Source organism: Sitophilus oryzae, unplaced genomic scaffold, assembly GCF_002938485.1.
Source record: "Sitophilus oryzae breed Bouriz unplaced genomic scaffold, Soryzae_2.0 scaffold_395_pilon_pilon, whole genome shotgun sequence".
NCBI classification, from domain to species: Eukaryota; Metazoa; Arthropoda; class Insecta; order Coleoptera; family Curculionidae; genus Sitophilus; species Sitophilus oryzae.
The window spans coordinates 1215434-1240741 of NW_022146968.1; the positions used below are offsets into that span (position 1 = coordinate 1215434).

Genomic DNA, 25308 nt, shown 5'->3' on the forward strand with positions numbered 1-25308 from the left:
TGTTCTTTGCTTGTTCGTTGTATAGTTGTTTTATGTAACTTAAAATAAAATAAAGCACTAATTAATATAATATAGTTTTATTTAATATTTGGTTAAATACAAGTATTATCAAATCGTGTTAAATACATTTTAGTTCTGTGTTCTTTGCTTAGTATTGGATCAAGAATAAGCTTACAATTATTAATTCGTTTTTCAAAACGAAGTCTATCTAAATAATAAGTTCTAAATTCACTTTTTCGTGCTTGTTTATAAGCAAAATTCCACTGCACTAACACATAAAGTTTATTTTTCTCTTCCTGAAAAGTCACCGATTTCTTCATAATATTTTCTTTTGAGTTCATTCCTCTTCAACCTTTTTTCCAATTCTTCTGGGTACTGTATGAGGAACTCCAACATGGTTGAAACATTTTCACTGTTTGGATTTTGATTGGGTTGCAAAATGCGATAAATATTATCAATAGGATCACCTTCCTGAATTGAAATGTTGGTTTGGAATACTTTAAAGTAAAGTGAAAATTCTTGTTTCTTTATAATAGAAATCCTGTAATCCACAACTTCCTTTAATCGCCATAATGTTTCTATAGACTCGTATCCCAAATATACATAGTTCGAATATTCTTCTTTAATTTTTACAACAGGAAGACTGTTAACTTTCTCAAAATATAATTTAAATTTGTTTATATTCAACATGGGTTCGTTAATTTGCTGGGGGAAGCAGAAGTAGTTTTCAATAACTCCTCGATGATTGCAAAAACTGTTCCAATTTTCTTCACTTAGAGTTACAGAAAAACCATTTTTTCCACCGATTATAATTTTCGGTGAAAAATCTTGATTACTTATACCAACAATAACAAACTTTGATAAAGATTTATTCAAAAAGAAAATTTTTGAATTTAAATGATTTTTAGAAGACATGGTGAATGAACTAAATAATATTAAGTTCTTCTCTTACTTTAATATTCATACCCCTACCATTTCATATCCCCACATATTCATATCATCAACTCATGCGCATTGCTTATTGTCTATTCACAACAATGTTTTAAATGAAATTGATTAATGAAAGTATAAATTTCCTGTTTGAAATTTATAATAAAAAAAGATAATTAAAATTGTAATATACAAAAATATTGTAAAAGTTAAAAAGAGATTAATGATATTAAAAGTGTTATATCCATTATTTAGTATAGTTGAGTGATTCATTTTGAAAATGTACATATTTTAATTCAGATCTTTCAATCCAATTAGTATCAAAAATGGTTTGGTTTGAATAATGATATAAAATTTTAAAAAACCTACTAACATTTTCTCCTTTGTTGATGGGATATATAAAACTAAGCGTATTATTATTAATTAAACCAACTTTCATAAACTGACAATTTTTATCAAGTGTAATGTTTGTTTCATTTGAAAAACATATTTCACATCGGGTTACAGTAGGGGGATAATGAACATAAATAACATTTTGAAATATGAAATAAAGGAGAATAAAATGGGTTTGAGGAGCCATTGAAACAAAGTAAATATTTTATTAAAAATTTATTTAACTACAATTTACTTCCATTCAAGATGATTGCCAAATGATATTTGACAATATCTTTTTTATAGATGAATATAAGTACTTATTAGCATAAGAAATATATGTTGAAAAAAAAAAATGTAAATTAATGAATAATATCATCAAAATTACACGTTCCAGTGAATTATTAGATTTTTTGAAATTTTGTTTCTTATTATTTTTGTTTTGACTTAACCATAGACATTCATTTAAATTACATAATGGAGAAATTTTGTGATGTTCTTCGATAGGACAGTCATCATAGGTCCACTCATAAATTTCAGTTCCACAATAGTAACATTTGCATACGTCACTATATGAAATATAATAAAAGCCTGCTCCTGCTAATACCTCAGGTTCCAATTTTCCATTCCAGTTTTTAAAAGTAGAAAGTCGATTTTCATAGGTTTTATAAGTAACATCATCAATATCTTTATCAAAACTTTCCAAACACATCTTAAGAAGGATTAATAAGAAATGAAATATTGTCAAACATGTATTCTATAAGTAGGTATATTTTTCATTGAAAATGCATTAACTCATATAAAAGTATATTATTAATAAGTAATACAATGTAAATAGTATAGTAATACAATGTAAATAGTATAGTAATACAATGTAAATAGTATATAACCTAAAGTACATTATGTAAAAATATATTTTACTTATTTAACAAAATTATATGAGTCACTTCAAATAAGTTTAATGGTTTCAGTTTTTCGTTACTCGTTTTTATTTTGTGTTGTGTCTTGTGCATAGGTAAATATTTGTTTCTGTATGAATCTATGTGAACTATTTTGTGTAAAGTTTGATGTTTCACACCATTAAAGAGTTTTATGGCAAATGTTAAAACTAAATAAAAAAATATATTGTAATATTTAAAAAATATTGTAAAACTGAAATACATAAAAATATATTTGTTTCTGTATAAATCTACAACTAATATCTATAAATTATAACAAGTTTAAAACACTCATAAGTGGAATTATAAATTAAATTTAAATCATTCCAGAGTAGAATGCTATTTAATACATTATACTTTTAATAAGTACAACTTTTCATAATTGTGTAAAGTTTTATGTTTCACACCATTAAAGAGTTTTATGGTAAATGTTAAAACTAAAATACATAAAAATATATTTGTTCCTGTATAAATCTATATATCTATAAAATATATTGTATTATTTAAAAAATATATCGAGGTTTGGATTATCTGCATTCCACTGGTAAAATGAAATATCATGATGACCCCAAGCAAGTGTTTTAAAATCATGTGGAATTTGATATCTTTTATTATCTTCAGAATTCAATGCAATTTTATGTATTAATTCAGTAAAAATTGAATGTAGTCTAGAACGAAAAACATACATGGAGCAAAAAATTTTAGAATTATTTTCTACTACATCTTTATAATGAATAAAATCTAATTGGTTTTTAATAGCATGTTTTTTTATACCTTTGGCTTTCTTTATTAAACCATTTTCGGTTTTTACACAGTAAGCTTTTGCTCCGGTACCATAAAAAGATTCAATGGGTTCACCAGCATATTCATCCTTAAATTTACCAACAACTGATTGTGCTATTGGCATCTCATGTATGTTATTTGGTAAATAATTGGAGGTATCAAATTTATGAATATTCTTTTGCATATCATGGTAAACATTATTTGTTGTAATTTCAAGAATAAAAGAATCAGTGTCTGTATACAGAAGAGAAACATTATCTTTATACAAAGGTTTTAAAAAATTGTAATAGAAGTCATACATAACCGTTTTTGAAATATCTAGTATGGAAAAGCCAACATATATTGGTTTGTTGTATGTAATCGATATTTTTTGCATTTGGATGGCTACCAAATTTTCAGAGAAAATTGTTAAGTCCTTGAAATATGGCTTTGCAATGAGATTTTCAGCCCCATCTTTCCTTTTGTTTTTTTCCCATTCGGTAACAAGTCTTACATCAACTCTCCTATCCACATTTTCCATTGTTTTTTCATAAATACTATTGTTTGCTAATTTAAAGGTGTGACGATCAAATTCATTTTTAGACTCATTACGTAACTTTGTGTTTAAATCTATAAATTTTTTCAACCAAGCAGATTGAGAAAATTGTATTACTCTATGGATTTTAGTTAACTTAAGACCGTTTTGCAAACATTGTTTTAGTAATTGGTAATGAATTACATATTTTGATTTATTGTACAAATTTGGAATTAATTTTGCAGATTTCGAATTAGGTGGTTTATCATTTTCTGGACAAAAAGCAAAATCATTGTGGCAGTCATGAAGGTGTTCAGGATATTCTAAATCAACTTCTAGAACATAACCTTTGCTAGATGTATTAGAAATTGAAAAAATATCTAGATTTTTTATTTCTTTTTCTGACAACCATACAAAATCACCTGTTGGCAGATATTGGGACATTGCAAAACCGTATAAATTTGTTGCATCATAGTACATTATATATTTATTAGGTTTTGTTGAATCAAATTTTGATAGAAAAGGATTATTTGCCTCAGATTTCCGTGTTATGCATGAACTTACTCCACCACGAACACTATTTTTAAAAAAATGTATCATATCTGGATCTATCAGTAATTCCAGTTCTATGCTTGTATAACGTAAACAAGATTCCCATGATAAACCGGGAAAAGTATAAAACTGTGCAGGGTCTAGTTTATAAGTAGACAAACATGTTTTTCGAAAATTTTCGAAAATATCAGCTAAAAGCATTGTGTCAGATAGCAAATATATATCTGAATAATGTCCTATACATTCACATTCAAATAATTTCCAAACTTTAAGAGCTCTTTCATATTCCTCGTCGGAAATATGTTCATCTGTTAAACTATTAAAAAAGTGATCTTTTTCAGGGAGAAATTTTTCCTCTAATTTTTCAAAACTATCAATGTAATTATAAGGAAACACACCTTTTTGACGAATAAGTTTAAAATGTTCCTCATCTTTAAAAAATTTTCTTATTTCTATACATTGTTCATCTTTTAGGGTATCTGAAAGTTTAGATAAAGAAAATGATAAAAATTGAAATGGGTCGATAAATCTAAGTGATAGATTCTTTTTTTTTAATTTCTTGTATGTCTATCAAAATAATTGTCTACATGAAAATTTTTTTCAAAGGAAATATATTTTTCTTTATTTTGTGGAATTACTGATATTTGTTCTTTATTTAAACACAAATTCTTTAAAAATAGGTGGCTGTCGTAATTACGTAAGTTGTGCATTATAACTGGAATAAAATTAGGAATTTTATAGTTGATATTACACAAAGAGTGAGCTGGTCCTCTATAGTTGCCCGTAATGTGACAATGATCGGCAACTTTATCCCCTAAAAGTGGTTTATCACAAATATGACAGTTTTTAGCATTGTTATGTGTAGTTTGTTCTAATTCTGTTAGAGTATTCATTTTCTTAGGAGTCTTTAAAAATGTTTGATATAAATTTAACGCATCTTGTTCTAGAGAATTTATAAAAACTTTTTCACTATCCAAACCTCTATATTTTTCAAACTTAGAATATGCATCATCAAATGAACATTTGACATAATACGCAAAAGAGTATGGAATATGTTCAAATTTTTTTACAGTATATGAACTATTTGGATCTTCTACTTTTTCATTATTATTTAACGGTTTTAAAATACATTCAAAGTCTGCATAAATCACAAAAGGAACTTCCATTTGTTTTTGATAATTTATAAATTTTAATATATTTTCATATGCTACATTTCCATATTTATCTTTAACTAGTTCTTTAGAAGGCAAATTAATTTTAACATGATCACAATCATAACTATTATGGTATTGTAATTTTTGTTCTGTATCAAAATATTGCAAACATCCTTCACATAAATATTTTCTACCATTGTGTTTACTAAGTTGTTTAGAAATTAATTTAGAAAGATCGGAAATGTAGCAATAATGAAGATTTCCATCATCATCGTTTATCAATAATAAATTAACATGAATATTTTTTTTAGCATTTGTGAAATGTAGAGGACCAATTATTTCATATTCTTCATTATTAGAAATTTTATTATAATATTTTTCTAAACCATATACATTAATAGAAATATTGTTTTGATTTTCAAATTTTTTAATGTCTTTTAATGTTATTGGAAAATCAATACCTGCAGTGTTCAAAACCGTTGAATAATGTGGGTATGATGATGTAACAAAATCAATACCTGTTGGAGTATGAAGAGCTGCCATGATACACCAAGCAAAGCAGTAGTCATCGTTATTTCTTATGTTAACTACAGCTTGACGTCGTACTATTTCAGGAGGTAGTTCAATAAATGATGATGCTCTCAAAGGATTGAATTTATTGATGTTAATTTCCAAATGAACAAAATTAAGTAAGATCCATCCTGAAACCAGAAATAAAATTAATTACATATATATTTTTAGATTAAAGTTACAACACTTACCAGAATCTTTTTCTGCGAACTCATCTGCCTTATTGTCAATAACTGTTACAAATTCTTCAATCAAATCCTTTGTTTCGGCACTATTGCAAATCACTTTAAATGGAGTATTAAATGATTTTACATCATGATTATCAGTACTTGGATTATAATAATAGCCAAAAAGCTCCATATTAATTTTAATGCATGTATGTTTTTTTTAATTGATCCTCAAATATCCGAAGAATCTTTTGTTCCAATGTTATAAAGTAATTTTTAACATTTACGATCATCTCCTCCATAGATAATCTGTATGTTATTATTCTTTCTTTGAATGCAGATTTAATAATTTGTACTCCTGGTTGTTCAATTATTTTAGAATTATTTTTATGTGCGTTTGATCGTAGATGACCAAACCATAAATTTTGTGATATTAACTCCTTGCATTCTTCACAATATTTCTCTATAAAGACAATTATTTTGTTAATTTCAAAAGGTTATAACATAAAATGAAAAAAATCTTACTTTTTTCTTCAGGTGTAGACTTTGTCAACCATCTGTTTAGAAAGGAAGATTTGTTGCAGGCACTCTTTAAATGCCGAGATAGGTTATCTTTACGAGTAAAGTTTTTTTTACAGGATGGACAAATAAACATCTTTCAATTTTATTCTGTAAAATAATTTTATGGTTTTATATTAAATTTTATTCTGTTATATGAAAGGTTAAATTTGGAAAAAAGAAACGTATAAATAATTTAAAAGAAAATATTTAATTAAAAGAATCCACTAACGTATTGAAAGATTTTTTTGAATTTTCAAGCTCTATGATATTTTCTTTAGTCACGTTTGTTTTTTTAACAAATCCTTCCAAAGCGAAGCCAAGAGATTTTAATTTTGAATAAGGTTTTAAATTTTTTTTTAAAGTTTTCGTTTTTTTTGTTATTATAAATGAAGGTTTAATAAAATCAGTTTTGTTCTTAAACGTTTCTCCTCTTTCATCGGAACTAAACTCTTCTATTTTTTGAGAGTGTGCCGGTGAAAAAGGAGAAATGTTTTGAGAAGAACTAGTCTGATCCTCATTTTTGGAGTCATTAATATATTCTGTTATTAAATTTAGTTCATCAGATTGACTATTCTGTATTAGTGACTCCTCAAATTTTGAAATGGAAATATTGTCGTTTGTTAGTTCATCCAAAAATATGTCGTTCAAATCTATGTCTTTATTTTCAACGTCGGTTAAAAATTGGTTCAAATCAGCAAAGTTTTCCATTTCAAAAGGTGTAAAAAGGTCGTCCGTATTTTCAATCTCACAATTATTAATTTCATGTAAGAAATTATCTAATTCCTCACTGAAATTAATAACTGGTGAATTGGGTCTGGTTTGATTTGTTGAGTTAAAAATAAAATGAGGATTAGAAAAATTGTTCATGGTAATTACTTGTAAAATATTAATCTTTTCGGAATTCATTTTAATTAAATATTTACCTATGCACAAGACACAACACAAAATAAAAATGAGTAACGAAAACACTGAAACCATAAAACTTATTTCAAGAACTTCTTGAAAGTACACAGTCTGTCGTAACTGCAGATGGTTTTATACTTGCTCCCTACTTTAACCTTCTACTGGTTGCATTCCTATCCAACCAGTTCTTTCTCATCATAAGTCATTGCTAAATATATCGAAAATAAAACTTGAGTTCGTGCTGTACAGAGGTATAGAGAGACAACCAAGGTAAGATTTTGTGTATACTATTTTTTCTATTTATTTATTTATTATTTTGTTTTGTGTGTGCAATTTTTCCAGATATGGATTTTTTTCTACGCATTTTTGAATTCTTCGTGAACAGGCAACAGACCGAAGAAATAATTGACCAAAGACTAGATATTTTGGAGCAGAGAGATACCAACAACGTAGAAGGATTGGCTCCGGAAGATGTTGAAGATCCAAACGACTCCGGATGTGAAGATAATGTCGCATCTGACACCCATACGGCGATTAGGGCAAAGTATATTGGTGTAACAGAGTATCAAGAAGCCCTAGAATCCGGAGTGTTTTGTGTCTTCAAACATTATGTGCGAGTCACGATATCTACTAACGTGGTGGGTACTTTTCGTCAGTTGGCACTGTGTGGAGAGTGTTATTATAGACACCAACTCATGGTTCCATATGGTTCCCATGAGCATATGTCTTCGCATTTCTCCACAAAACTGTTACCTGAAGAAATTAATAAAATGAAACGTGGTGGAAAATGTGCAGTGTGTAACACTAATTTATATATTATAATGCATCCTACATGTTGCTATATTTGCAATGGGAAGAATTTTTCAGTGGAAATGTAGTAATATATAGGATGCATTATTTTATTTATTTTTGATATGTATTATATTTTGTTTTATTATATTATATTTTTAAATTATATATTTTAGTTTTGTAATTAGTTATTAAGTTACTATTTTATAATTTTATTTGTATTGTTTAAATTATATATTTTAGTTTAGTAATTAGTTATTAAGTTACTATTTCTAAAATTTTATAATTTTATATATTAGTATAGTATTTAGTTAAACATTTGTAATAAGTATTTTTTATTTATTAATATGTGGTAATTTACAAGGGTATATGCTATTATTTTAAAGTAAAAATGTATAATAGTTATATGTAGTAACATATACATATTTATAAGTAGATACTTCACAGTTATAGGGTAAATAGGTATATTCAAAGACTATTTAGGTTCATAAACAATGTTTTAATTTATATAAACAATATTTAATTATAAACAATATTTAATTATAAACAATATTTTAACTTTATAACCTAACTTAAAGTTGTTAAACTAAAATATACTTTATTCAGAATATGTATTTTGAATAAAAATATAAGCATCATTTTCTTTTTAGAAATTAAATCCTCTTTTTAATGTGATTGTAAAATGATGTCTAATTACATGTTCTTGAATCTGCACCAAATATGTATAACTTGAACAACACATTGGACATTTCATCTTTAAACCACTTTGTACATCATTCCATTTCAATATACAACTTAGACAAAAGAAGTGTGAACACGTATTTGGCATACAACTTTCATAGAAATCAATCATTTCATAACAAATAGCACAAAGCACTTTCATACTTTCTTGTACATTTTCATTTTTTAAAGTAGTTAAACTTTCTACTTCTTCTCTAGGAGGAGAGTCTAACACACTAAAAGATTGACGTTGAGCACTAAGAACAGATTGATCTGATAATTGCAATGGAAATTCTACTAAATCACTCATTTTAAATCAATTTTTAAATTATTATACTAGATATTATTCTTACTGATGTTGAAACTAGATATAAACGAAAATCTTAAGAATAAATAACAAAATATATTGGAAATAAAAAGGAGTAGGGGAAAGGGTAGAATTAGTAGTGGGGGGAGGAGGAGGAGGAGTATAATGAGGAGGAGGGTCTCTCATATATTATCTACTTATGTGTATTATGATTATGTACCTAAATTCAACAATTTCCGAATTATAAAGTTTTGGTTTTGAGATGTTAAACGAAAATTTTATAATTTCCAGACTTGATATAATCTCATTTTATACATCTATAAATACTAACTTGAAAACTAATGTCAAATTTTATTAAGTATCACAGTTTCCGCGAATGTCATAAGTGAAACCGAATAATATAGCCTCACTAAAAATCTACTGTCTCCGACTTAATCCTTATAGTATTTCCCTCCGCTATTAAAGCGACCACAAATGCTTAAGTGAAATAAATATACCCACCCTAGAAATAATATGATGCAAATTTGTTGAAAATGTTAAATAGAAAGTGTGTGGCTAAAATTTTTACATACTATATGACCATAATTGTAGAACTTTGTGGATTTTAGTATATTTTGTTACACAATTTTCATCAGAACTAAGTTAAATTTCTGTTGAAATTTTAGACAAAAGTGGTAGGTTGTAGTTGGTAGTTTATACTAACTTTACTATTAAATAACGTGGAATATTGTTTCGTAATTGAAGACTCTGGTGCAGGGGATATGTGCAAAATTTTGAAAAATGAGATTATTATGCCTATAGGTAGCAGAACATCGTCTTTATCGGTGGTGCAATGATTGTACTTTTAAAACACGCCAAACATATCCCGCTCCTGCAGCAGTAAAAAATGACGCAAAGTGCGTAGTGCGTAGTGCAACGGTCTATTGTCATTGTCGTTTAGTTTTGTTTTTCCAGCGAAGTCAGACGGTATTGCGCGTAGTAGGGTATGTTTGTTTTGTCCGCAAGTCAGGCTATTATTGAATTATTATGGATAAACGTGGTGAATGTGCAGGACTAAGTGGCAATAATGAAACTGAAAGTGAGGCAAAGGAGAGTGAGCCATTTCAGAGTTCGGGCAGTGAATACCAGCCATCCTCGCTAGGGTTCTCTTCTGTGAAAGAAACCGTAGAACCTCTAGAAGAAAATGAAACAATGAAAGCAGGTAGTAGAAAAAGAAAACGTAATGTGAAAAGTTTTAAAAGGAGTGTACAAAAAGTTCAACGGGCCAGAGGAGAAAGTTATAAGTCCATGTCTACTGGACAAATGGTACTGGAACGCAAACAAGGCACTGACTGTAAATGTGAAAAAGAGTGTTTAAAAAAGGTTTCCCTGATGAAAAAAACGAAATATTTACGGCATTCAATGCTCTTGCAGATCAAGAAAAACAAGATTCATACCTCTCAAGTTTAATAACTGTTAACACGATTAAAAGACGTCGTAAAAATGTTGTCAATTCACAACGAAATTGCAGCTACAAGTATAGGGTAAGCTACTTAAAATACTAATTTTTACCACGTTTTTATTAACCCACTTTCGTGTCTGTCTCTCCGGTATAAATCTTGCAATCGAGTTTGAAGTTAACCGATTTCAATAAAATTTGGTACATGTTCGGTGACAATACGTAATGTTATGTCCGTAAGGGGTGGCCAACATCTAATATTGTTTCAGTTGAGAAAGGGTGCATTCGAGTTACCAGTCTGTAAGCAAGCTCTATGTTTAATTCATGGAATCGGAAAGAAGCGCTTAGAACGTATTGCAAATCACCTAACACTCAGTGTAACCCCCGTCCAGGACAAACGAGGTAAACACGTTAATAGAAAGAATATAATTCCGGAACCTGTGAGAAATCAAGTTCGTGAGCATATCGAAAGCTTTCCTAAGCAAATATCGCATTATTCTCGAACAAGAAGCTGTAGGCAGTATTTGTCTCCTGATTTGAATCTTAAGATTATGTACGATCTATATCTTAAGAAATTTGAACCAGAAATTTACAAGCAAAAACAAGAAAATCTACCATTTAAACCTACAGTTTCTTATGATTTTTATGGTCGTTATTTTCGCGAAAATTTCAATATGAGTTTTGGCCGTCCGAGAAAAGATACGTGCAAAAAATCTGACATATTGGAAAACAAGGTTCAGGGAGCAGAATCAGAAGAAGAGTAAGTTTCAAAAGAGTAGTTTCGAAACCCAAAAAAAACTACACCTTCTTAAGTCCGAATGGTTTTACAAGGAACTGAAAGAAAAATCGAAAGAAGCGGAAGACAATGATCATGTCGAAGTTCTGTCTTTCGACTATCAGCAGAACATGCCCCTTCCCAAGGTGCCATCTGGGGACGCCTTTTATTTGCGACAACTATGGGTCCAAAATTTTTGTATACACTCGGCGAAAAACAAAACGGGACATTTTTTTATGTATGACGAAAGTACCTGTAAAAAAGGAGCCAACGAAGTTGTAAGTTTTCTACAATATTATATCGTGAACGTACTTGGGCCTGATATAAAGATTTTGTACTTATTTAGTGACAACTGTTGCGCCCAAAATAAAAACCATGCCCTTGTTCGATATTTAGCCACTTTGTGTTTTACAGAAAGGTTTGACGTAATTATGCATCGTTTTCCCGAACCAGGGCATAATTTTTTACTCTGTGACAGGTTCTTGGGGATAATTGAAAAGAAAAAACGTTATATAGATCGCATTTTTTTACCGCAAGAGTACATGGAAATTGTCAAGTCATCTTCACGTAAATTTCATGTTATTCCTGTTACCCACACTATGGTGTTGAACTACACTGATCATTTAAAAAGTTTTTTTTATCCGTATCCAAAATCTAGATCAAAAGAAAAGTTTGGCATTTCTTCTTATCGCGTATTCAAATACACGAAAAATGGTGAGGTTGCCTGTACCCACTCGGCTAGTGCTAATGCTCCTTTAATAAATTTTGTTTTGTTGAGAAGCAATGCAAACCCTACATTAAATGGTGTGGAACAAGTTTATTTAAATAGGCTTTTAAGTTTCCCAGAAAGATGTCGCCATGCTAATAGGTTTCCTATCTGGTATCTCGTAAATCGGTCCAGGCGAACTACTTTCATCTTACTTCTATGGATGTGTTGTGAATCCGGTACACAACATCATTATGATACAAAGAAAACAAGGTATCATCGATAGCGGCTCCAATTTTGTTCAGTTTGCGCATATCACCTGTGACGTCATACGCCATACAAAAAAAATATTCATATTATTCAATTGCCACTAATAAAAAAGACCTAGAATAGGGAAAAATTAGGACATAACCTCAAAAGTTATGTGAAATTATTGAGCTTGACATTTGAAATCGCTTCATGTTTACATCAGTGTGACGATTTGAAATTGGAGCTCGGAGCTTGCCGACCAATGGTGCCGTTATCACCTGTGAAGTAGTGACCAATATCATACCTTGTTTTCTTTGTACCATACAACATTTATTCTCTTGATGTCTGTATAAGGACTTTCCCATGTTGGATTGTTTTGAGGTATACACTGACACACCTTCAAATATTAGTAATGTTGCTAGTTGCTGGTTAAATTACATACCTGAGACTGGAACATCATCAGACTATTAATTTTTTAATTAGAATTACACCATAGAATACAAAATCATATATATATATATATATATATATATATATATATATATATATATATATATATATATATATATATATATATATATATATATATATATATATATATATATATATATATAATTTTGGCAGGAAATTCCGGCTATTACGAGAGGCACAACACAGTTACATTCCACAGATGTAGAAAAAACACGCAACATTGGAACTGTACGAATCCACGTGGAAAGGGTTATAGGTCTTTTTAAAAAAAAATTAAAGTCTTTCATGAAACAATTCTTATAAGCATGTTATCAAAACAGAGAAATGGGTATAGTGTATTAGATAAAATGGTGGTAGTATGTAGTGCATTTATAAATATATGTGCCCTTCTGAAATACCTAATATGTAAGTTACACAACATTATGTAGACCATTATGTAGTTATTAACAATGAAATTTATCTAAAATATGTTACTCAATATGTTTAGTATTAATTAATCTTTATTTATAATGTATATCTTTAAATTAAAATAAGTAATTAATAGGGATAGGTATATTTATTAAACGACTTTTTTTTATAAAATAAATATTAAAATAAAACACTAAACCACCACAATACACCAAAACACTTTAACTTTTACACTGGACGCGCGTTTCGCTAACCATGTTAGCATCATCAGCAGGTGATTAAAACTGTCATTTGTGGTGATTTAGTGTTTTATTTTACTGTGTAACACCAAAGGCTCCAACCCCCAACTGTAAAATAAATATATTTTAATTAAATGATGGCTTTTATTTATAATTAATGAAAATATATCCTTAACGTTACAGAGGACTAGAATACAAAGAAATTAGTTTTAAATTAATATATTAAAATATTAATTACAACTAAAAAATAGAACTATAATAATTCTAAAACTAACTAAAAATATTGTAATCTTAACAACTAAAAAATATACTGTGATCGTAACTGTAATTATCACAAAACCAAGTTTCCGGCAATACCGAAATGTTTGTACATTTAAAATGAAACCATTGTGTGTCACAATAATTATCATTATCACATTTGATCATTGCGCGACCATCATCAGGTGTCTGACATAGACACCACAATATTGCCCTTCCCATTCTCCTTTATTTGTGAAATATTTTGAGGAAAGTTTTGGTTTAATGACATAATTATAAAAATGTAATGACTTGCTTAAATTATCAACAGAGAAGTTTTCATTTAACAAAATCCTTTCCACAATAAAATGTTTTTTGGCCAAATAATAAAATCACAGTATGTGTTGTTACAAACATTTGGTATTGAACTTGGTAGTAATAGGACTGCGGTCCAAAAAATATCGGACATTACTACCAGTTAAACATGTATGCTTTTTCGACACAAATTCTTCATATTTAACTTATCTATTAACATATATGGACATTTAATTTCTACACAATCTAAACCACAACATTCACACGACACTAAAACATTTGGAGATGCACCTAGTTCTGGATGTTTACTTGAAATTATAAACCCTGTGGTTGTTAGTTCAAAACTAGTATGTTGGACAGAAATATGTTGCCGGTATTCACTAAGAGCAGTCTTTTCATTTTTAATTCCGTATGTGGGTTGTTTTGTCTTAAAAACCACCTTTTGTGGATATCATACACATTACTGTCAATGATGGCTTCTCTTAGTTTTACCTACTGCATTAAATTTTGAAGCTGTTATTCTTCCTGTTCTATGCTTAAACTATGTGGTATTTTGATATTGCTCCAGGTATTGCTCCCTAGTAACTGCTTCGATAATCTTTATTTGTTCCTCAGACAAGGACATTTTCAAAGTTTTGGAAGCATTGAAAACCTCATATGATTTTCCAACCATATCGGAACAGTATCTGGATTATTGGTAGTCCAGAGTAGGTGATAAAATTTCACGACTCTCTGATTCAATTTTGGGGGCAAAGGGTTCCATAACACGAGAAATCACTGAGCATATGCCAATTTTTTGAAACATTACTATGAATATATAATTTTGAAACTACATGCCGAGAAAGACACTTTGCCTCACTAGATTTTGTCCAATCGATGTCACATACTCTTAGCATCTGCACGTTTCTCATGGGAGGTACCGGCCACATTGAAAGTTTTTCGGTACACGACAAATCTGAAGCCTCATATTTGGACGGACATGTAAATAAAACAGCAGTGTTGCTACGTGACTGCAGACTTCTGATAAACCTGTGCAATTCTGATGCATGTGCAATGAGCACTAGAAATACTGGTGTCCTTTAAAAGTATAATACATACTTCTAGTAACTTTTTCTTCTTTCTTTGAGAATGCTGAATCTGAAACAAAAATAAAATGTTACAACAGTAAATATATTAGAAGGCTTTTATTAGTCTTAGCTAATATAGCTTACAATTCTAGTTATTTTTTTTGGCAAAATGGCAGCAACACAAAAATTTCATTCCTTTTTTTCACACCCTGTAGATCATAGAAAACTAAATCTCATACAAAATTTAGAAAAATTAGATCAATCTACGAAAAACGATCTTTAGTATGCTAAAAAAATTAACAAAATTGGTCCATTTTTTTCAAAGTTACAACTCGTTGAAAATGAGTAAAAAAATCGCTGTGGCATTAATTTGACGGGCAGTATTTCTATATTTTTATAATTTAATTAAGATCTGTTTTTATTTAAAAATAGATCATAATTAACATGCAATTAATTAAATATGCAATTTCAAATAATTATTAAAATATATTAAAATTCTACAGAGACAAACTTCTTAGACGGGTGCAAACAAAATGTTTTCGAATAAGTTTCTCTGTGAAGGAAATTTTTACTTTATAAATATGGTATTAGAATCGCTCAAGCTTTATATTCAACCTTCGTGTGTATTAATAGAACATCATAATAATTGCTGTCTCTAAAAATGAAATCCTCCTTACTAGGTATCAGTAAAGTATTGATTTTGAAAAACAAACTAGGCTGGCGTTATTGTTCAAGGTCTTTATTGGACGAATTATGAAAGATATACTTTCTAAATATTCTATAAGTTTTATAGTTACTATATCCTTTATTTACACTTACTAAAATTAAAAAATAATATGTATATATTTTATATATAATTCTTTTGGTCTAATCAATACATCATATACCACTCAAAAGATAGATAATTTGTATATTTATATGATCTCGAAGGTACATGCAATACATAGCGATTTAACCCAAAGAAATCAAACAACAATCAACGTTTTACGCTAACATAGACAAACTATATACAGGGTCCGGCAATAGTGCGTCGGGCATCTGTAACTCCTAGAATAAACAACTTTAGAATTTTGTTTAAGTGCAAACCTAAAGTATATACTAGGATGTATTTCATGAAAATATTTTAACCTCTATAGGGTGGCTCAAAAAAGTGTGAGTGCACCTGGATGTTATTTTTTAAATGGAACCCCCTGTATATTATTGCATTTTTGACTTCCTTTCCGATCACTTTACATAACCCTAAGATATGAATAAATACATGTTGATAGTTTCAGAGATGTTAAAAAATATATCAAAAATATATTTTTTTCAGCCCTTCTTAAAAAAATTATTAAAAATACAGGAACTGTTCTGAAATCAAAACTATATATTAGGTATTTACTTTAGATGGCCTGTACTTACTTTGCTATAAATATGAAAATCGTAAATTATACAGGATGTTCAAAATTGTACGCCAAACTTTCTAAAATACAAATTAATTTTTCTTCGTTTTTTTAAATAGAACACCCTGTATATTATTTTTTCAATAGACGGAGAATTAAAAAATGAACATTTTTTCTATTTAGAGTATTTCAAAATTTTTAACGGTTTCGCAGATATTTGCGGTTTTATATTTCATATGGCATTTTCCACAGTAAATTTTTGTCAAAGCCACCCAATAATTTATCTCTCGTATTTTAGCATTGAAAGCGCCATATGAAATAATACTGCGTGTATCTGCGAAACCGTTAAAAATTTTGAAATACTCTAAATAGAGAAAATGTTCATTTTTAAACTCTCGATCTAATAAAAAAATAATATACAGGGTGTTCCATTTAAAAAAACAAAGAAAAAATATTTTATATTTTAGAAAGTTTAGCGTAGAATATTGAACATCCTGTATGTTTTACAATTACCATATTTATAGCAAAGTAAGAGCAGACCATCTAAAGTAAATACCTAATATCGTTTAGATTTCAGAACAGTTCTTATATTTTTAATAATTTTTTTAAGAAGGGTTGAAAAATATATATTTTTGATTTATTTTTTAATATCTCTGAAACTATCGAAATATATTTATTCATACCTTAGGGTTATGTAAAGTGATCTGAAAGGAAGCCAAAAATGCAATAATACACAGGGTGTACCATTTAAAAAAAAACATCCAGGTCCACTCACACTTTTTTGAGTAACCCTATAGAAGTTAAAATATTTTCCTGAAATGCATCCTTGTATATACTTTAGGTTTGCACTTAAACAAGATTCCTAACTTTTTTATTATAGGAGCTACAGAGGCTATGATATTATTTTTTTGTATATATATATTTGAAATCGGAAGAGAAATATCTTTCAAAAAACTTAAAATATCCAGGTTGATTTAAAATAATTTTTTTTTGATATTATTTTGTTTACATTTATTTCACTTCAATTTTAAATTCACGCCCTCAGTATTTTGTTACTTTGTTCGATAAAAAATGACACTCTGAATAGAATGACATATCATATGACGAATATGGATTATTTAAAATTGGAACATGCGATTCATAACGACAATTTGACTCGAAATACCAAATTGTTCGTAAAAAATCCTTTTTCCAAATATGCTAATGAGCCACCCTCATTCCATTTGGAAAAATTCAGATGTGACTAAAAATACGATTTGGGAATCGTGTAACTGGCCATGACAAGACACTAAAAACATTAGACATTCAAATCTATTTTTCCAAGGCACTTGATTAAAAATTGGTGTTATTAACACATCCATGACACTCTAGATTGAAATTTGAAATACAATTTTGTTTTAAGCGAAAATGTCAAAAGTTGATATATATATATATATATATATATATATATATATATATATATATATATATATATATATATATATATATATATATATATATATATATATATATATATATATATATATATATATATATATATATATATATATATATATATATATATATATATATATATATATATATCAATTCTATTCAGAGTGTCATTTTCTATCGAATAAAGTAAAAAAATACCGAGGTTTACACTAACTACTTTTACTATTTAAAAATCAAAAGTTGTAGTTATTGCCGGTAAAACAGGAAGTGGCCAAAAAGAATTGAATACGTCAGTCAATCCTAATTTATGTCATATACTAACATACCAAATTTCGTATTTTTATCGGTAAAAAAGAAAAAAAGTTATAGGGGTTAGCCTCTTTTGAGACACACCGGGTATATTATTATACATACTAGCTTGTTGGTATTGAATATATTTAATACAAATATTATTAATAAAACTTACTATAACAATAAGTTTTGTACAGGATGAGTAAATAGGCAGTTCAGGTGAACCTTCATAACTCTTAAATTTAAGTTTTTTGCTATCTCCGATATGTAAGCCTGCAGGAATGGCACTAAATATCTGTAAAATCTTTGAACATCAATCATTAAACATATGTATGCAAAAAGGAAACACTGACAAAAACTACTCGTATATATAACTATACTAACTTGTATTAATCAATGCTAGACAATAGTTTTTACAACTTTTATTAACCATAAATCGGATAGACTATCACTGGGTAGACTATACATATTTACTATACAATACAGACGGACAGACAGTCATTTTAATACAAATTTTGTAAAAGTGAATCAAATTATTTGTTAATTTTTAATTTATTACCTTTTCAATATTTCAAACTACACTTTTTTTAAACATGACCTTCATTTTATCCTTCAATTTAATAGCTACTAGTAAGAAGTTTCACTTCAAATATGCGCACGTGTTGCACGCACAATTTTTTTATATATGGTTATATTCAAAGTTATAATATCGGTATAATCAGTGAATAATAGTTAATAACCTAATCAATTCAAGTTTATATTCAAGAGCGTAATAAACTTAATAATCCGGTAGTTTGAATGTTTAACAAACTCTTGACTAGGAGTAAATATTATTATTAGTTATTTGACTATTTGACACTTTGAGATTTAAAATTTTATAATATCATAATAGATGTGTAAAATGTAGTATTATTATCCGAAGACACTTTTTTCCGAATATTTTTTCGAAAGAATTTTAAATTGTCACGGATTTAATTCTGTTTATATTTATCACGATACGCATTCGATAAAAAACTGAAAGAGGTTTTCAAATTCGGGAAAATAAACAGACAAAAAAGTATCCGAAAATCCAATTGTTAGAAACGGTTTGTATGGAGAATCGATAAAGAAAATCGAAATAGCCAGAAGATGAGCTTTTTATGTTGAGGGCATTTTTTGTTTGTGCAAAGGTGAGGAATAAAAATGTCTAATGTTTTTTATATTTATTTTATTTTCTTCAATGGGATTAAAATGTAAGAAATCATTTTTTCTAAAGAATATTTATATCCATTTTAAGGAATATATGTAATGGTATTCTTTTTAGTGGATTTTTTAAATATTTTTAGTACAGTCAATAGTTTAAGCTATTTTTATTTCTGAAGATCTACGATGTATCAGTGCAGATAGATACCTCAATTATAGATGATGTCATAGAGAGAAAAGTAATTATAAATAATTCTTTATTTACAAAAAAATACAAAATTGTGTAGAAAATGATTTAGTAAGAAAAAAAAATAAAATAAGATACCTACCTAAAAACTAAAGTAATATATAAGACATCAATCAAAAATTCTCTTAAACTATATAAAGGACCTTATTAACTAAAAATTCTTTTAATCTCCTTCTAAAAATATTTAATGACGTACACATTTTCATTTCCATTGAAGGTCTATTAAAGATCTTTAATCCAATACTATCTGGCGAGTTACAGGTTAAGTTAATACGATGTGTTGGTTGCTGAAAATCGTTCTTGAATCTATGGTTAATATCATGAATTTGACAATTTCTAAAATATTTGGAATTGTTCCTAAATACAAATAATCGACATATATGAAATGCTAATGTTTATCTGTGTCGTCTTTACTGAAGTAACGATTTGCTCTAGAAAGTTGCTTTTTTTACTAAAAGATAGCTAATTGGCTCTTCTAAAAACTGTCGTCGCCGGATTTTTTGTTTTTCATTTAATTAAAAAAGAATAAAAAGTATTTTTGTCGATGTCGTGGCGGATGCGCCAGGCTTCAACTAGTATATAAATATTATTCAAACAATTATACAGGGTGGTCCGAACTATATTCTGGAAACTTCGGCAACATATTTTACTGATAAAAATAAGTAAAAAGTTCATATAAATGTATGTCCTAAAATGCTTAGGTACAGAGATACAGGGTGTAGAAGTTTCATTTTTTTTTTTTCAATTTTTTCCAAATAATTTCTGAACTAACGTAAATATTTGGATGAAAAATGGTGTCTTGGAGTTTTATAACGTGAGAAATTTGATTTTGATGTCAATATGACTCCTATTTGTAGAAGGCGCCACCTACATGTGTTTTAATTGTTTTGAAGAGTAATAATTTTTTGTTCATACCTGTATAAAACTATTGAGTGAAAAATATACATTACCGTGATTTTCTACGTAAAAAATGTCTCAATAATAGTCAATACAATAATAAAAAGTCAATACATGTCATTATTGACTAAAAATAAACATGTTGAGCAGATAGTTATTTGACTGAAATGAGAAATTTGGGAACTTTTTATTTTTTTAAAGTAATCATAAATTTTTCTTCAATAAAATGATGATAAAACAGTTTCTTTTGAATTTTTGTCACAAAACATTTCATATTTATGATTTCAGTCTAATAACTATTTAGTCAACATGTTTAATTTATGTTAGTGATGACAGGTATTGGTAATTTCGATTCCAAATATCTCGAGAACCATTACTCGTAGCGATTTTTAACAAGAGACCTTTTTTACATAAAAAACGTCGTAAATGTACATTTTTTAACTCGCTAGTTTTATACAGGTACGGACGAAAAGTTATTACTCTTCAAACCAGTTATAAAATATGTAGCTGACACCCTCTACAAGTAGGAGCCATATTGACATCAAAATCAAATTTCTCATGTCAAAGAACTCCCAGACACCAATTTTCATCCAAATATTGACGTGACTTCAGAAATTATTTGGAAAAAATTGAAATAAAATTGAAACTACAACCTGTATCTCCAAAACTAATCATTTCAGGGCATACATTTACACGAAATTTTTTACTTATTTTTACCTGCACAATATGCTGTTAAAGTTTTCGGAAAACAGTTCGGACCACCCTGTATATAAAAGAATACTTTAGAGATGGTCTGGGTTATACTCGAGTAATAAATATTTAAATTTTAATGGAATCATTTACAAGATCCACGAAAGAAAAATTAAGAAAAAAAATACAAATCCTTCAAAATCTTAACAATCAAAAGCTTCGGGACCTTCACCCATCTAAGAGACAACAAAACCTTTCCCATATTGTGAAAAATACCAGTCAAATAAATTTAATTTTAAAAATGGCGCAGTGACCTCGAAAACCGCCGAACCCGGGGTGACGATTTTGACGTTTCCGTCTCGTCGATTCACCAAGGTACGATCCAATTAAACATTTTCGATGCAGAGCGTTCCGAAATTTAAGTGTGGTATAAATGTAAAAAATACCGACGTAACTTTATTATAAAACAGAGTAGCGTTTGGAATGTAGCACAGGCTATGAAAATTTTGTTTATATCATCTATCGTTTGACAAAGTGGGACAGATTTTTGAAAACTGCAACCTTCTTCACTAATAACGGATATACCGTATGATTTCCACCAAAATGGTACACCTTGTAAAACTAAGTAAATATAAGTTTTGAGACTTAATTTATAGAGTTATTGTAAGGAAATTCTCTGCGGATATTTCCGTAGACACGTGTATTTTCAAAGAAAATGGAATACTCGTTACTTATAATAATTTTATTTTTAAAATGATAACTGTATTCAGAGAACGTGTATCGTTACAAATAAAAGCGGTTCGGTCTGCAGAAATGTAGTGCCAGCGTATATGCATGAAAAATTACCATAAAGATTGCATTTGAAAGTGCGCGTCATGAATTTGTCTATTAGGAAGAGCTCAAACCGACCGAATATTTCCCGCCCTGGCAAATATCCATGCAAAGAGTATTGTGAACTTTCCGCCCTTTAATAGGAAGGAGATAATTGGAATGTCAGTAAATGCACTGGAAAATACCTGACTTCTCTATTTTCAGCGAAGGTTGCTCGACTGGTAAATGAACTTGCTTTCACCCAGAATAATTGATTTTTATTCAGATAAAAATAATAGAGTATTATAACAATACGTATTGTTATAGTCTTTAAATTATTTTGCAAAGGGCCGATGATAATTTATTTAAAATTACAATAGTTTATAAAGATTAAAAAATAATAACATTGTATTTATATCTAGAGAAAGAGAGGACATGAAAAAATATGTTTTTTGTTATTCTTCGATTTTACGAATTATTAGTAAAAATAAACGGATATATTCTAAAACAGAAACTACACTAAAAAACAAATATATTTTATTTAAAACAAAATAAACTATACCATAACAAAACTTTTTTTATATAAACTAAACTAAATAGATTATACTATACTTAAAATACAAACATATTATATAACAGAAAATATACTAAAAAACAAATATTATATTCTTGAAAGCCAAATAAAATAGCTATCCTGATCCACTAAATCTTGTAAGGCTTGTAATTGCTTCTTTCGCTACCACCACTCTCTTGTACAACTTTAATTTTTGCGCGAAACTTTTTAGTATTATGAGCCTGGCTTTCAGTCAACTCCAACAGTTTCTTATTTTCAGATATGACATTATCCAGTCTTTGTATCTTAAAATTTTTCTTCACCTTTTTCTTTGCTGTGTAGCTGTTGTTTTCTGAATTTTCTTCCTTCGCCAAAGTAGATATTAGTATTTCATCCACAACTTCATAGCTTGTCACTTTTGTCATATATAGATTTTTGAAAACTGCAACCTTCTTCACTAATAACGGATATACCGTATGATTTCCACCAAAATGGTACACCTTGTAAAACTAAGTAAATATAAGTTTTGAGACTTAATTTATAGAGTTATTGTAAGGAAATTCTCTGCGGAAATTTCCGTAGACACGTGTATTTTCAAAGAAAATGGAATACTCGTTACTTTTAACAATTCTATTTTTAAAATGATAACTGTATTCAGAGAACGTGTATCGTATTAGAGAGATATTTTCATGCAACTTTTCTATCCATTCTTCAGTTATTGTTATGTTAACATCAATCTAGTTTACTAAATCAATTTTGTCAGAAATTTATCCGGTAGAGAAAGAATTAATTCCTGGTATTATCGATCTCTATACTGCCAGAGCTTTGTATATAGCTCGTCTAAAAGTGTAATATATTAGAGAGATATTTTCATGCAACTTTTCTATCCATTCTTCAGATATTGTTATGTTAACATCAATCTAGTTTACTAAATCAATTTTGTCAGAAATTTATCCGGTAGAGAAAGAATTAATTCCTGGTATTATCGATCTCTATACTGCCAGAGCTTTGTATATAGCTCGTCTAAAAGTGTAATATACATTATTCTTGTCAGTGTTATACAAAAACGCAGTTTGTCACCTGAAATGCCAAAAAATAGGGACGAGCATTTTTCTAACGCACTTTATCCGTTAGGATAAAATCGTGTTTGTTGGATTTTGTTGTTAGGTGTAAATATATTTCAGCCCTTTCCCTTTTCTGACATATAGGTATTTTCTTTGGTAAATATTCTCTATCTGGTCTCTTTCCTCTATCTGACTTGAAGTCCTAAGTTTTCATCTTTTGCTTTCTAATGTTTTAATTACATTTTGTATTTATTTAGTTCTTTATATTATTTCTGTATATTATGTTTGTTTATTTTGATATGAAGAATAGAATAATAAAGTAAAAAGATAATTATTATTGTGTGATTGCTTTGTAAGAATAGGCATTCTTCCTACATTAGGGTCATTTCGCAAATAAAGCTATTTAACTTTTAAGCTATTAGCTTTGTATCTAACTTGGTAAATTTTAGTTGAGAAATAGTGTGATTAGTGAAATGGCAATGCGATTTATATAATATTTGTTATATCACATGATTTATATTTTTTTAGAACAAACATTTTATTTTACAGAAGAGCGATCAAAATATGTTAACATATCGTTTCATTTCATAACAAAATATGTTAACATACCGTAGCTAAGATATGCATTGGTTTACTAAGAGAAAAACTTTTATTCTTCTGTGGCAATCTGCTGCCTTGGAGGTTTCCAGGCAAAGGCGCAGGTGTTGTCCGAGAGAAAGATTTTGACTGTTATAACTCAACGGTTTAGAGTCCACTGACAATTTTCTGAGCGATTCTAAACCAGCAAATAAATTTACCTATGACGTTTTCTTTCGGACACACGTCACCTTCACCACTTCAGTAGTATTTAAAAGGTATTTAGTGATCTTTAATTTTTGTAATAGTGAAATATTGGCTAGAAAGCATCGTTTCGGAATTATAGGCGAAAATCTGAACAGAGTCCAAAAATTTTACTATTTTTTGGTCCTCCTGAGTCGAGCGGTGGGCGGTCGAGCAACCGTGCAAAATTAGGATACTTATCTTTCATGTCAACTGAACAAATCAAGACTATAATTAGCTTTCCAACACTTTTGTGTGAACTCTCTATTTTGGTTGGCCTATTATATTATTTGGAACGTTCAAAATTGTTTGAAAAATTATTTCTTGACGTTTGAAAAAAATAGCATGTTCTATTCGAAGTAAAAATGACTTTTTGTAGATCGCCTGTAATGTCAAACGTACAGCCTCGCCACGAAAAGTACTACAATATACTATTTTTTCATGGACACATCTATTTAATCGTTAACGTTCTGACAGAGTGTCATTAGTTAGAAGTGAGTAATATGACTTTATCAGGACTCAGTGTCAATAATTTACTTCATCTAATAATAATAACAATAATCTTTATTTTAAGTTGTGTCTCAATTTACAGACGAAAGAAGTAAGCCCGCTCCATATTCTGCCTGTTTAAAATTCTTGTTGCAATGTATCGGAAATAATTCAAGTATGAATTATAGGGTATGTTAGGGACTTATTTATTTCGACGAGGCCTACATATAATCCAGATCGAACATCACTTAAAGTAATTTGTTTGACCTTACGATATTATATTCC

At 28.7% G+C, this 25308-nt stretch overlaps 3 protein-coding genes across 3 annotated transcripts in view; 2 read left to right on the top strand and 1 right to left on the bottom strand.

The window, feature by feature from the left end:
- The window catches only part of LOC115885527 (peptidyl-prolyl cis-trans isomerase CYP95-like), a 541467-nt gene that overhangs the window by 52179 nt on the left and 463980 nt on the right, over positions 1-25308 (top strand). The window lies entirely within an intron of this gene.
- Positions 4641-6173, bottom strand: LOC115885506. The gene is made up of 2 exons (XM_030904453.1): positions 6005-6173; positions 4641-5944 (listed from the first exon to the last, which is right to left on the bottom strand). Exons 1-2 carry the CDS (start codon positions 6171-6173, stop codon positions 4641-4643), a joined length of 1473 nt encoding a protein of 490 aa, XP_030760313.1.
- On the top strand, positions 7709-8357 carry LOC115885528. Its single transcript, XM_030904485.1, has 2 exons — positions 7709-7714; positions 7787-8357. Exon 2 carries the CDS (start codon positions 7789-7791, stop codon positions 8320-8322), a length of 534 nt encoding a protein of 177 aa, XP_030760345.1. The 5' UTR covers positions 7709-7714; positions 7787-7788; the 3' UTR covers positions 8323-8357.

Coding starts and splice junctions, on each gene's coding strand:
- LOC115885506 (XM_030904453.1), bottom strand. CDS start 6,173: ATGGAGCTTTTTGGCTATTATTATAATCCAAGTACTGATAATCATGAT. Junction 5,945..6,004: donor GTTCGCAGAAAAAGATTCTG/GTAAGTGTTGTA, acceptor TTCTGGTTTCAG/GATGGATCTTACTTAATTTT.
- LOC115885528 (XM_030904485.1), top strand. CDS start 7,789: ATGGATTTTTTTCTACGCATTTTTGAATTCTTCGTGAACAGGCAACAG.